The sequence below is a fragment of the Limulus polyphemus genome, unplaced genomic scaffold, assembly GCF_000517525.1.
Source record: "Limulus polyphemus unplaced genomic scaffold, Limulus_polyphemus-2.1.2 Scaffold2266, whole genome shotgun sequence".
NCBI classification, from domain to species: domain Eukaryota; kingdom Metazoa; phylum Arthropoda; class Merostomata; order Xiphosura; family Limulidae; genus Limulus; species Limulus polyphemus.
The window spans coordinates 105625-119833 of record NW_013667876.1 but is presented as its reverse complement, the minus strand read 5'-3'; the positions used below and the strand labels follow the sequence as shown (position 1 = coordinate 119833).

The 14209-nt window shown below is 30.3% G+C and overlaps 1 protein-coding gene and 1 long non-coding RNA gene across 2 annotated transcripts in view; both read right to left on the bottom strand.

Annotated features, from left to right (window-relative positions):
* LOC111087533 overlaps positions 1–3939 on the bottom strand; it is a 6375-nt gene extending 2436 nt beyond the window's left edge. Inside the window, exons 1-2 of the long non-coding RNA XR_002612210.1 lie at positions 3597–3939; positions 1–399 (exon numbers count right to left, since the gene is read on the bottom strand). The exon at positions 1–399 is cut by the window's left edge and continues 2436 nt beyond it. This is a non-coding gene — a long non-coding RNA (uncharacterized LOC111087533). The remainder of the gene's footprint in view (positions 400–3596) is intronic.
* Positions 3940–5770: 1831 nt separating this feature from the next.
* Positions 5771–13279, bottom strand: LOC106466465 (glutathione peroxidase 7-like). The gene is made up of 3 exons (XM_013926751.2): positions 12994–13279; positions 11493–11754; positions 5771–8017 (listed from the first exon to the last, which is right to left on the bottom strand). Exons 1-3 carry the CDS (start codon positions 13159–13161, stop codon positions 7836–7838), a joined length of 612 nt encoding a protein of 203 aa, XP_013782205.1. The 5' UTR covers positions 13162–13279; the 3' UTR covers positions 5771–7835.
* Between the last annotated feature and the right edge of the window lie 930 nt (positions 13280–14209).

Sequence of the window (14209 nt, the reverse complement as noted above, 5' to 3'; positions counted from 1 at the left end):
TTAATTTTTTCTGCCATAGTCCTCTAATGATTTTTACTCATACTTTCACTTAAGGAACTCTTTGTAATCCCAATCATATTTCTAATACCACATCATATAGTAAGTTTTTATCTGAAATCTGCTGTCATTGTCAGAAGATTTACAAACCTGTTGAAGGATACAGGTAACTTATTTACAAGAAAATCACTTGAATAAATGATTTCTAAGTTCAACAGGACTATTTATTGAATTTCCACTTTTTTGAGGTATTAAAGAAACAAGTTCAAGGCTAAGAAAGGTGTTCTTCTTTTGAGGCATCATGGGAAACGTTCCGAGATACTCTTTATAGTTTCATGTTTTCTTCTGAGATTAATGATCACTACATACTTATGCATCAAGCACTGGAGGATGTAGAGGGCACTAAATAAATTCATTAATTTCAGTATAAGATTGTGTCATTGGATTTATAGTATGTATTATTATTATTTTAAAAGTTACAATTACTAGGCCTAATTTCAGTTTTTGTTTATCAAATCTAACCCCACATAGTGACAATACCTGAAACGTTGCTCTCTTGTACAAGGTCTCTCCAATTTCCTAGCAGATTTTAAAATTTTTGTACACTAATAACTTATTTATTACTACTGTTAACCACATTTAGGCTTTTTGGTTTACTTTAACAACTGAACATTTACATATTTATGACAATTTTATTTTAGAACAACCAAACAAATAGAGAATCAAAATTCTTTCACAGAACATTCCTGCTGAAGTTAAGTATATCAAAGATAATAGCACGCAAGTTTAATCTATTTAGGTTTTTGTTAGCAGATATAGGGGAGTGAAAGCTTTTAGCTGGAATTTGTTATGGACCACCAGATGAAACTCTCTCTAGGATTGAGATTTCAGCTGTCAATAAGGTCATAATTATGGGATTTTAATTTCAGACACGTAGGTTAGGTAATGTTAAGAGTTAAACCCTGAAAGAAACAGATTTTTAGAAACCATTCAGGATGGTTTCTTCAGCAATTGGTCAAGGAACCTATAAACAAAATGTTATTTTAGATATATTGTTAACTTCTAATATATATATATGATCAAGAGGATAGAGATTGGGGAATATCTGGGTGCAAGTAATCATTGCTCAATATAATTTGGTGTTTAACTGCATACTGAGAACAGGAATGATAATATTTTTGATACAAATTTTAAAGGAACGCAACAAGAATTATTTGTAGTGAATTCAGCGACTGAATTAATTGGAGATACTGATGAAATGTTAAACATTTAAAAAACAAAAGTAAATACTCAAGATAGACATGTTCCTAATAGAGGGAAAATGGTGGCTGCAAATAAAGGACCAGGTTGGGGTCACAAAGGGTAAAAAGGATAAAATTTAAAACAAGAAATATACATTCAAGAAGTTTAAGTTGCTGCTATGTCAGGATTATACAAGATCAAGAAAGTTGGTCAAACAGGAAATTATGTAACCAATAAGGATATTTGAAAAAAAAGTTGGCTGAAAATGTAAAATTAATATTAAGGATTTCTTTACCTACGTTAATGGTAAACAAAATGTTAGGATGGAGGTAGGGCCCTTGAGGGGGGTGATAAAGGAAGAGCAATATCTAATAATCATGAGATGGCTGGGTTACCAAATTTGAATTTTTTCAATTTTTATTAATGAAGTTTTAAACAAAATTTCTTGTCTATAACAGCTACTAGCTGGAAACAAGATTGAACAATATAATAAAATTAATTCTGAGCTTGTTGAGAAAAAATTGGGATGTCTAAACATTGGTAGGCTTCAAGGCAAGATAATATTTTTCCAAAGGTATTGAAGGAAGTTAAGGATTGGATATGTGAGCCACTTGATACTATTTGTTTGTAAATCCTTGAATAGTGAATAGACACCAATGGATTCAAAGTTTGCTAAGGTTGCTCCTCTGTTCAAGAGAAGTAACAAATATTGTCCTGGTAGTTATAGGCTTATTAGTCTTACATCACTGGTGGAAAAAGTTTTTGAATGTCTAATAAAAAGCTTTACAAAATCATTTAAAACAAATTCTAAAATTTTGTTGGATAGTTAACATAGTTTTACTGAGGGAGATCTTGCCTTGCTAATCTTTTGACAATTTTTGAAAAGGTTACAGCTTCTGCAGATGAGGGTTTGAATTAATATATCTGAATTTTCAGAAAGCATTCGACAAGTTGCTACATAAAAGGCTTGCTAAAAAAAATAGTTTCTACAAGAGTAGAGGATATGTTGACTCATTGGATAGAAAAGTGGCTTGATGGAAGAAAGAAGAGGGTTACTGCAAACTGAGTTCAGTCAAACTGGATTAATGTCATAATGGAGTAACTCAGGGCTCAGTGTTATTAGGACCTTTGCTCTTTTTGATTTACGTCAATGACATAGATAAAAAAATGATCAATAAATTACTTAAAATTGCTGCTTTTATTATGGCCTTGGGTGTTGCTGGCTGTGAGGAGAAGAATGCTCCTTCTTTACAAGAAGATTTAGATTATTTGTTGAGTTAGGTGAATAACTGGAAGGTGGATATTAATTATAAGGCAAGGTAATGTAAATGGGTTATCATAATTTAATTATGAGTATAATTTTTATGAGAATAACTTTAACAGTGTTATAAAAAGATTTTGCTGTTCTAATTCATCAATCTCTAAAGCCATCCAAGCAATGCGCTGTTGCTAGTGGCAAGGAAAATATGATTTTAGGTTATATCTACAGAAATACTGAATACAAATGTAATGAAGCTATAATTTCATTGTATAGGTCCCTGGTTAGGTCTCATTTAAAGTACTGTTTTCAGTCTTGGGCTCTGTACCTAAAGAAGACATTGAATTGTTGGAAAGGATTCAGAGGAGAGCTACTAGGGTGATAACTGGGATGGAAAGATTGCCATAGAAGATTAAGTTCAAATCCTTATAATTGTTTTCTCTTGTAAAAACAAGGGAATCTGACTGAGACATTTAAGATTGTTAAAGGAACTGAAAGTGTTTATGCATCACCTTTTAGATACTTAATAATGAGAATGATAAGGAGACACAAATATAAATTTTAGTAGGGTTGGAGTCACCTTCATCTAAGACAGCTTTTTTTTTGTTACAATGTAGTTGGCCTTTGGAATGGGTTGCCTTAAGATGTGGTGGATGCAGTAAATTTACTAGAGTTTAAGGGAAGGCTGGATAATAGTTTGCATGATAAGGGCTGGCTTTGACTTTTTTAAGTTTAGTGGATGGAACAGGTCCATTGCTGTCCATAAAATTTATGTTCTGTTAACATTAGACTAAACACCGTTTACTGTTACAGAAATAGCAACATGCATATCATTCAAATTTTTATCTCATAATATGCAATATTAATCACAAAATATGTTTAGTTGAAAAAAACGAGAAATAAAATATTTTTAAAACTTGCCTAGAAAACAAACAAACAAACTAAATGCAACAATATAACACACAATAGGATATTTTGAGTATTTACAAAATCACACATTATTTTATCATGGTAATTGAACAAAACAGAGGGTAAAAATGGTGTTAGTTTATCAAAAATAAGATTTATCACTAACATTTATAGAAGGAAATTAAAATACCATAAACTTGTTAGTTATATGTCAGCTTCTGATTCACTGTGGAACATGTTTTTCACTATTCTTGAATACTTTCACTAAAGGTCAGCCAACTAAAAAAAAAAGGACATTACTGTTGGAGAAGTAGACAAAAATTGACAGATAAAAAATAAGAATGTTATATAACAACATGCATAAATCAAGAACAATTATTATTTAGTCATTATCACAAATAACCTGTGAAAAACATTATAAGTTATATTTTATAGCAAATTTTATTTCTCAAAAAGAGCAACTAGTTTCTTAAGTAAGATGTCACACTTCAGATGTATTTGAATATGATAAACTTTAAGATCCTCGAAAAAGGTTAAACATAATAAACAAGCTTATAAAGAAATTAACTGTTTACAATGTAAATTTTAATAATATTCATTAACATGCTTTAATTATACTAAAAAATCTGATTATATATATTTTTTAATTTTAAGGTAAGAATAAAATTAATAAGTAGTTAAGCAAAAAACTAAACTTAAATCACACATATAATTAACTTTCAATGTAACAATAAATTCTGCTATACACCACAAAATACTTGTTCATAAAAAACAATAGTTATTCATATTTTTACATTCACATAATTTATAGCTTCATTCAAGCTATTATTCTGACACACTTTAAAAACTTTAATGACAAAATGTTAACACTTTTTTAATATTTGAAAGATATCTCACAAATGACCAAAAGCTTTTTAATGCACTAATGAACTGTGTATTCATTTGTAAAATGTTGATTTGAGTGTAATTTACATATTCATGTAAATGTCTGACACTCAGATTTCCAGTTCCATTGAAATATATCTAGCATAACACATCTGAATACTTACACATATTTGTTTATATAAATTGTATGTTTAATTCACAAATTAATCAGCTATATTCCTACAAATCTGATTACACTTCCTTTCCTTTCTAATACAAATTAATGTTAAATAAACTTTATTATAAGAATTCAATACAAATATTTAGACTCGCAGTAAGATTAAGTCATTTTATAAATACATACATAAATGTTAAAATAATTTTTTAAATAATCAATATTTTTCAGTTTCAAACGTAAGTGTATGATTAATGATAATCATTTCTAGCCTTTGTCACAATAAACTCTTCATCTAATATACAGGGTATCCAAAAAGTCTGGAACCATAGATGACTTGCAGCTTTTCTTAATTTCAGATACATAACAGATTATGGTGCTGTAAAAGCATGCAAAGGTCAAGTTAATCCTACTGTTAATTCAAACTTGTTTTGAATTACAAGGACAGCATCTGGAACACATTCTGTAAAATTTGTTGATGTACCTATGGTTCCAAACCTTTTACACACCCTGTAGTTCTGTAAATGTACATTGATAGACAAGTAGAGGGAATGGAGAAGATCCGATACGGAAATAGAAGGCAGATTATAATTATAGATAATACAAACCAACAAAAAATCATGTTTCTTCTCAAGTGATAATGTTATTTATAGCAATAAGCTATGTAGAGTAAATTTCATGAAAATAAAGAAAAGTGAAGTATCTACACAACTCATACACTTTTTATTTTATAACAATTAAAAACATATAGATTAAAAAATGTTTATGTCTAACTTTATCAAAACCCTGGTTGATTATGTGAACCATAAAATAGTAAATGTTATCATTTCCAATAATTATAGTAATTATGCAATATAATCTCTTTTTATGCCTTAAATATTGGTAGAGCTTTCTAAAAAACTTTCATGTATGAATGTTTGTACTTAATCACAAAGCCACACAATTGATTATCTGTGCTCTGCCCACCACAGGTATCGAAACCCGGTGTCTAGCATTGTAAATCTGCAGACATACCACTGTGCCACTGGGGGGCTTCATGTATGCAAATATAACAAACAATTTGTTCCAATCAAAACATTTCATGCAATTTTACTAGAGATCATAATAATTACTTAAGTTTGAAGAATGTGTATATATATTACATTATGACCTAACTTAACAGCTAACATAAATCTTGCTTACGAGAAGTGCAAGGAAAAAAAAAGAAATTCTCCATGAAATATGAGAAACACAGAATACTATACAGTCAAAAGATTTTATCCTATACAGTGTTATGGAACAACTGAACTTCAGTTACAGCACATAAATTGTTTTTCTATACAATGTGGTGGACAAAATACATACATTTATATATATGCGTGAATGTCTGTTCCTTATGCATGGATACAGCTTTAAAGCTACAAACTCTGAAGTCGGAGTACAGATACAACTTTGTGCAGGAAGTAACATGGGCTATGTGGCTGTGGCCCCAGAGACTGATTTGAGGCCAAAGTCACCAATAGAGCAATTTTTGAAAAACAGAATCCCCAGTTGGTCTCAAATCAAAAAAGGCCAGATTCGTTTTGGTATTTGATCAAGAGGGCTATTATTTACATTTCTTCTCTGTGTGAGGACTACTAATCATTCTATCAATGATCAATTATTTGTTAAAATGATTTAAAAACTTCAAGGAGCCTTCATGCTCTTTCCCTCCCTCTCCATTTCTTCTACACATACATGCCTACTCTCTAGCTCCTCTTAACTGAAACAAGCTGATGTTTTCTCTCAAACATGTACGCACATTCCCTCAATTAAATAGGCTTGCTCCAGCCATATCCTTTGCTTTGCTTGCATGTACTCACAAGAATCAGCTATACAATGATTTTACAAAAACAATTAGCATCGAAAATTTACATAGTGTTGCAATGAGGAGAGAATAAATCAATTCTTAATTAAATGTAATGATAATAAAGTCAGAAAAATATTGTAAACAACACTTGGCCACACAGTAGAAAACAGGACACCAAAAGGAAGGGAATTTTGTTTTTGAAACTTGTAATATCATGCAAAGTGCATGCAAGAAACAGGAGCAATGTACATGGTTTTGCTTTAAATAAAATGGCTTCAGCAAATTATTATTTTTTTCACACATTGTTATTTTTATTGATTTTAATCAAAATATTTAGTCAGGAAAGAAATCATTTTCATTTTTTAGCAAAACATCATGATTAATATAGTTGATTTAATCAAAACAACTCAGGATATTTAAAACCATTTTCATCTGAGCAACACCAGGTATTCTGCTAGTTGTAAATAGAAATATATTACAAAGATAGAAAAGGTAATCCCTATCTTTGCATGTTCAGTACCTTTAGTAAAAGCTAAAAAAATAAAAAGAGGAAATAAAGTTTTGCTTAGAAATGCAGTTTAATGTAAACATCACCAGCTGTAATATTACAGGGAAGCTATTGAAATTTAAATCAAGAAATTAAAATAAAAAATTAAAACTGATGTCTTAGAAACAAACATTTTCATAAACTAATCCCAAAATTTGTTAATTTACAAATTGTCTATATAATACAATTTGTATAACAGAGTATGATGCTTAAGATTAAAAAATAAAGGAAGAGTTGTTTCAGATGGATGCAATATATTATAATCATATATCTGACTATTAAAAATGTAAACATATAGTGTATTAAGAACAGTAAAAAAAAATTATAGACATTGGATATGTTTCTATTCCCTCAATTATAGCTTCTACAGCTGTACTAAATAAATACAGAACAAAGCTTCAATGGCTACCTTGAATGTTTTAAAATGAAGCTGTTTTAATCAAGCTTATATTAAAAATAACCAAGTACAAAACAAGTGTCCATTTTGACTTAAATTAAAAGATTACATCTAGATAATATTCTGATAGCTACAAATTGGTATGTTAAGGTGGAGATTTTTCAATTATACATATATATATGATTACAAAGATCCACAGAAGTGTTTTTATTTCACATTAAACAGACAGAAGTTTGATGCATACTAATTTCACTCATGCACCGAGATTGAGCTAAATAACTTCTTCACAGAGTACAATTCAAACAGAGCACATAAAAAAGCTAAAACTTCATGCATCGAAACATTCAATTTGTTATTTGGTTTGTTATTTAATGTCTTCAGAAGATAATTTTTTTTCCATATTATTTAAAAACTGAAATGTCTATACATTTCAAATATTCTTTTTGAACTTCATTAGTTTAAAGCAAGTGTTTTTGTAAGGTACTTGATTTGTCATATATACATTAATATACTATACTGTCTCTCACTTGATTTAAGTAGAAATATATTTGCAAGAAGTTGAAAATAAACAACACTGATACAATGTATAGAAAACAACTAGGCTCTTATAAATTTAAACTAAAGTTCAACATTTCCCTTTTTCTTGGGATCAGTAGACTGTTCAGCTTTTTCAACAGCAGCTTTTACATCATCAAAAATATCTTCAACAGCAACTCCTGGTCCCCAGGCATTAATCACATATCCGTGATGGTCTACTAAGTACTTCCAAAAGTTCCATGTTGGTTCTTTACCAAACTGAGCTGAAAACAAAATTGTATGAGAGATAAACAGAAAATAATTACACATAGCTTGGATCATGTTATTTATATAAAAAATAAAATGGATGACTTTAGAACACTGATCAGAACAGAGGATTTTCATACAACGAAAATAAGTGAAATCTGCCAAATGTAGATAATTTTGATGAAAGGAACTTCTTTGAAATAAATCGTAATAGGTTGTTCAATAGGGATAGAGTACTAAAGAGAGAGAAAGGGAGGAGTGGCTTTATACGTAAAACTGCTTGTTGCATTCTGTTCAAGTTAATGATATTAAAGCTAACAACAATGAGCTTCAATCTGTTTGGGTTTATGTGAGTGTTTGGAAAATGCTTTTAGTTAGAATGTTACAGACAATTAAATGAAACTGATGAAATTGATGAGAAACTCCATAGTGAAATGAAGAATTTAGTTGTTAGTGAAGTTACAATTATGGGAGATTTCAATTTCTTGCATACAGATTGGGAAATGTTAGAGTAAAATCATGAGGTTCACAAGTTTTTAGAAACTGTTCTTCAACAATTGGTTAAAGAATCTATCAGAAACAATGCTATTTTGGATTTATTGTTAGCTTCTAATAAAGAAATGGTTGATAGTATAGAAATTGAGGAACATCTGGGTAATAGTGATTGTTGCTCAATTAGATCTGATGTTTTGCTACATATAGAGATAAGGAATAATGAGATTTTTGGTTACAAATTTCAAAAAAGCAAATTTTGAAAAGATGAGACAATAATTATCTGCTGTGAATTTGGCAGTTGGAGACATTGATGAGAATAAACTTAACCAGGGATGAGAATGGGTTACAGAAAAAAAAAAGAGGAAAAAATCAGAGCTACACAAGCAGCATGGGGAGGGGGCTCTCAGAGGGAGTCTGGAAAATTTTTGGAGAATGGAGATCTCTAGATAAATTGCTGCTCCATTGCAGTACTCCATTTAATAAAACAGTTGTGAAGTTTACTGGTGCACATGCAACATCTATATAAATTGCAATTAAGAGTCTACTTAGCATACAGAAATCATCCTATTACTGCCCACAAATCCATGGAGCTAAATCAGGATAGAAATTGTTTTTAGTCAAACAAATAACAGACAAATTGAGGAAATGTTATAATTAAAGTCGTCTAGATTGACGATTACATGACAATTTGAAAGAACTGAGAATGTTTACCAGAGTAGGATCAAGAGAGCAAAATAAAAAATGAAGGGCCAAATTTGAACGCAAATTTGTGGTTAAATAGCTGGTGCATGAAACGGTATAATGTGGTATACGATGGTAAAATGTTTTATAAGATCAAATTTCAATATTATTAGCAACAGATGGCTCTTAAAATAGTTGAAATTGAATGGATTATTTATTTGAAAATACCTCTCTCAGTCTCTTGACTTGTTCTGCTCAGCACGTATCCTTCATTGCCCTTTGCAACAACTGATGAAGCTTCCTATTGGACAAAAGGCTGCTCTTGGCACATGTTCATTTAATCATTCTAAATTTTCATGAGGTGGATAGTTTACAGCCAGATGAAGTACACGTGGGTAATGAAAACAAATAGCGACTGAATGGGGAATGGGGTCCAAACATTTCAATGAAACTTGAATGAGATTCATAAGAATCAGAAATGGTTTTTCACCGTGAAAAAAACAGAAGTCTGAAAAAAAATAAATAAATCCCATTCCTGCTTAACATTGTTATGAAAGAAAAATATCTTGGTGTTTTGGTTGAACACCATTGTCATTGTATAGATTATTGGTTAGGCCATATTTAGAGTACTGTGTTCAGTCTTCGGCTCCTTACCAAGGAAGGGAAATTGAATTGTTGGAAAGGGTTCAGAGTATGATAATTGGAATAGTAAAGTTGTTTTACGAGGATAGGTTAATATATTTGAACTTATTTTTCTTGAAAAAAGAAGAGATAAAAGGGGTCTGATCTGATTAAGGTGTTTAAGACTGTTAAGAGATAAAGAGAATTAATAGTGTTGATGCATCATATTTTTCATATCTAAAGGAGAAAATGGTAAGCTGGGGAACACAAATATTAATTTTGACAGGGTAGGAGTCATCATCAGCTAAGACAACTTTATTTTTCTAACAGGATGGTTGGTCTTTGGAACAAGTTGCTTACAAATGTGGTAAATGCAGTTAATTCAATTTTAGTGGATAGGATGGTCTAAATGGACCTTTTTTGTCCTTTAATGTTATATCTTATATTAATATAAATGGGAACCTACTAAAGAGTATGACTGAAGAAAAGAAACTTGGCACAGTGGTGGATAAGTCGCACAAGCCATTGAAACATTACTTTATTGCTAGTAACTATTTATAGATATACTGGTTACAATTCCACTTAGGTAGTTATCCATAAACAAACATTAGTTAGGCCTCACTTGGAATACTGTACACAGTTTTGAGCTCCTTATTTAAGAAAGGATATTAACTCAATGGAAAAGGTTTAAAAAACAGCCACTAGGATGATTATAAGGTTAAATTTGAAATGTACAATACTATCCAGGAGATAGACAGGATAAATATCTCTAGTTTCTGCATGTTACATTCTGAAGAAAATGGGACAAGAGGACACAAATTTAAGATTTGGAAATTCCTGGTTCCAATTAAGACAGTTTTATTTTTCCAACAGGGTGATTGGCTTATGAAACGAGTTGTTGATAGTAGTGGAGGCCAACATTTTAAACGAGTTTAAAAGAGGAATCAAAAATTTCTGAAAAACAAAGGGTGGGTTTAAATTTTTATTTTTCGTGGGTAAATGCACTAGGACAATCTTGAAGTATGAAATGATCCTTTGTTATTTGCATGTTACGTTATTACGTATAGGTACTTCCACAAAGTGAATATAATTATTGTTCTTCTACTAAGTCTTCCACTACAGAAAAATTTCAGCAAGAAAATGAAAATATCATTTACAAAGTCAATCTAGATACTGAATCATTACTTCATACCAATGGTCTATGCACATAATTGAGTATTATGATGGAAGTTTCACAGACATCACTTTGCTACTAGATTATATATTAAACAGTTTAAAATAGCGGCATAAATCAATTATAAATTTTTAGTTAAAATAATTTTAGTGAACAATCTAAAAATTGTTTAATGAAGCCCACCAGTAACCAAACTTTGACAATAAGAAAAAGAAATGGCATTCAGCCATGTTTGGTAAAAATAACTTCTGTAAATCATTTTATTGCAATACATCAGAAGCAACCACATGGAAAATAATCATCCACTACCTTGGGATTTCATTGGTTCAGGGAGCAATTATTCTACAGAGTTAAGTAAGATTCAGAACAAACCCAACTATTTACTAAGAATATCAAAACCCAATTTTTAGCATCAAAAGAAGTTCAGATACTTATTGCTGAGTCACTGAGGACTCACGATGAGCAGCACAGTAAAGGACACAGTTTATGATAAAGACTCATTGCAATAAATACAATATTACCTTTAAGATTTTTGTACACAGAATGCGCATATTTCCCAACAACATCAATCTTGCTAAACAAAGGAAAATTGACTTTATACATTTGCTTCACAAATTCTTCAATTTCTTCATTTGAATCAGGCTCTTGTTCTCCAAACTGGTTGCAAGGAAAAGCTAGGACGGAAAACTTTTTACTTCCAAGTATGTCTTGAAGTTTAACAAGTGCTGGATAGTGATCTCTAGTGAATCCACAATATGTAGCCACATTTACTACTAGTGTTACCTGCAAGTAAAGAAATGTAACATATTAAAAAACCATAATACAAGATTGAAAACTATATGCAAACATAAAACAAAAGAACTTGTTTTAGTTTACTGTTTCATATAAACAATGATAATTTTTATTAATATTAAAGTTTGGAGGTTTTGTTTTTAATTAATAATAGATCTGCTGAATATTTTGAGCTGACTGAAAGATACAAGTTAAAATTTAACCCATAGAAATGTATACTGGCATGAAATTTCTTGATAGGTCAACTGTATTAGTATCAAAGAGAAACAATATATTTCTTGCCCTAAATTCATTATGTTCATAAAAAAAACATTCTGTGGGTTAGTAATTAGATGTGTTCTATTAGGCCTATGTTACATACCACAAAGCAAAATTAATTGAAATTGACATATACATGCAGCTAACAACAAGTGTCTTGACAACTACCTTGGAGCCTAATATGAACCCTGCATCTGACTGTTTTCTCCAGTACTAGTTGTTGTTGAAAATAATATCCTCTCACTCAGTGTACACTGATTACAACATTAAATTATAAATAATTTCATAATATATATCAATATCATTTCTAAGGTACATTCAATAAATTATACATTAAAAAAATGTCTTTACATTATACTGATATTATGATGAAGAAAAACTAACTGAAATATGAATACACAGATTACGTAACTACATTTTAGCCCCAGGTTTAAAATATTTTTGTTAAATAAATCTAATATTAACTTCTCTTTAATAATAACAAGTAAACTGTAACTAGTGTAACTTAATCATTGTAAAATGATTTACAATTTGTTTTAGTAGTTAACGCCTAAAAACTTATTTGTTTGAAAATAGATGTTCTTTGTACAACTACAAGTAAAAATACCTCAGGGTCAAATGCTTCATACTGAATCATAGATTTACTATGGCTTTCAACTTAAACATTTTTTTCCACTTCACATTTAAAAATAAAAGTCATAGATGCTCTAATAAATATATTAACTGTTATGAAATTTAGACCATAATAGCATTAGAATGTGAGGTAGTCTTCTACATAGTTAAAACGGGTATCATAATTATTAGGCTAGTAATACTTACTCTATTAGTTTAACAGACATTTTCAAAATAAATTTAAATTCATAATCAAGTAGTTCTATTTCAATGCCTTACATAGCACATAAATAACTGAACTGTTAAAAATACTAGTGTTCACTTGAACAGGTTGATTTTAATTTTCAGAAAATCTCCTACCTTTCCACGAAATTGCTCCAAAAATATTTTCTGGCCTTTACTGTCGAAAGCTGTCAGATTATATAGGCTTGGCTTCTTCAAGTTCTTGTTCGCGCAATTTGTACTACAAGACATTAGTATTATTAAAATTGTAAAAATTAAAAGCATGTTGATATCTAAATTTTTCATTCCTGAGCTAAACGTTCGACAACTACTAGTATGAACTTGCTAGAGAAGATCATCTAAATAACGTAATCTAACTGTATTTCCAGTTGCAAATTTTTTGTTGACGAAATGAAGCACACGTTGTTCTAATTAAACGCCATCTATAGTGAAAACATGTAAGTAAATTTAAAAGTTTTACTGATAATTTCATCCTCAATTTAGATACTGTTGTTTCCCTGTTATCAGGGGTTGCGGAGAGCTGTTTGAAGTGAGGAGGGGTTGGGGGAGGGTTATCACTATTCTCCATATCAACAACCCTCACCACTTTTACAGTTGTGCCTGTTTACTTCGTACGAACTAAGTTTTGCCCCATTTGTTTCATCTAACTTGGTTTATGTATTTGATATCTTCATTACATTGATAAACTCCTTTTATAATTTATATTTTAATTTACAGTGGCGATGTCTTTATATATCGTAACCTATTAGCACCCATCATTGTCTTTTTCATATTTAGTGACGTGATCGACCAAAACCCATGTTTAAGGTGGTACGGCTGGATTACATTACTAGTAGAGCTGCGCATAGCGCCGCTACGTTTCGAGGAGCGATTATTGGATCGAAGCTACATTTGAAAATTTATAGCGATTGCAGGTAGCGTCGCTGCATTTTTTGTCTATGCAAAACGTTACTCGCTACGTTTTTAACGGTAAATATAAATTATTATCATTTGTATATTGTATATAATTATATTTTGTGTAATTGGTTAATTATATAGTTTTATATATATAATTATTATATTTATATATTATGTTTCGGTCTTAATTAGGCTCGCCTGTGCCATCTGACATATTCAGCTGATTCGATCTGCAGCGATGGCTTGCCGGCTATCCGTGACGTAATACTACGTAATATATATATATATATGCGTTCTTTGTATTTGCTTATAATATTGTTATATCCAATATTTACTGTTTATATTTTCAGTTTAATTTAATATTAATTTTAAAGAGTTATAAATTCATTTTTGTGTAAAACTTTAGTTTAGAAGTACTATCAATTGATGAAATAGG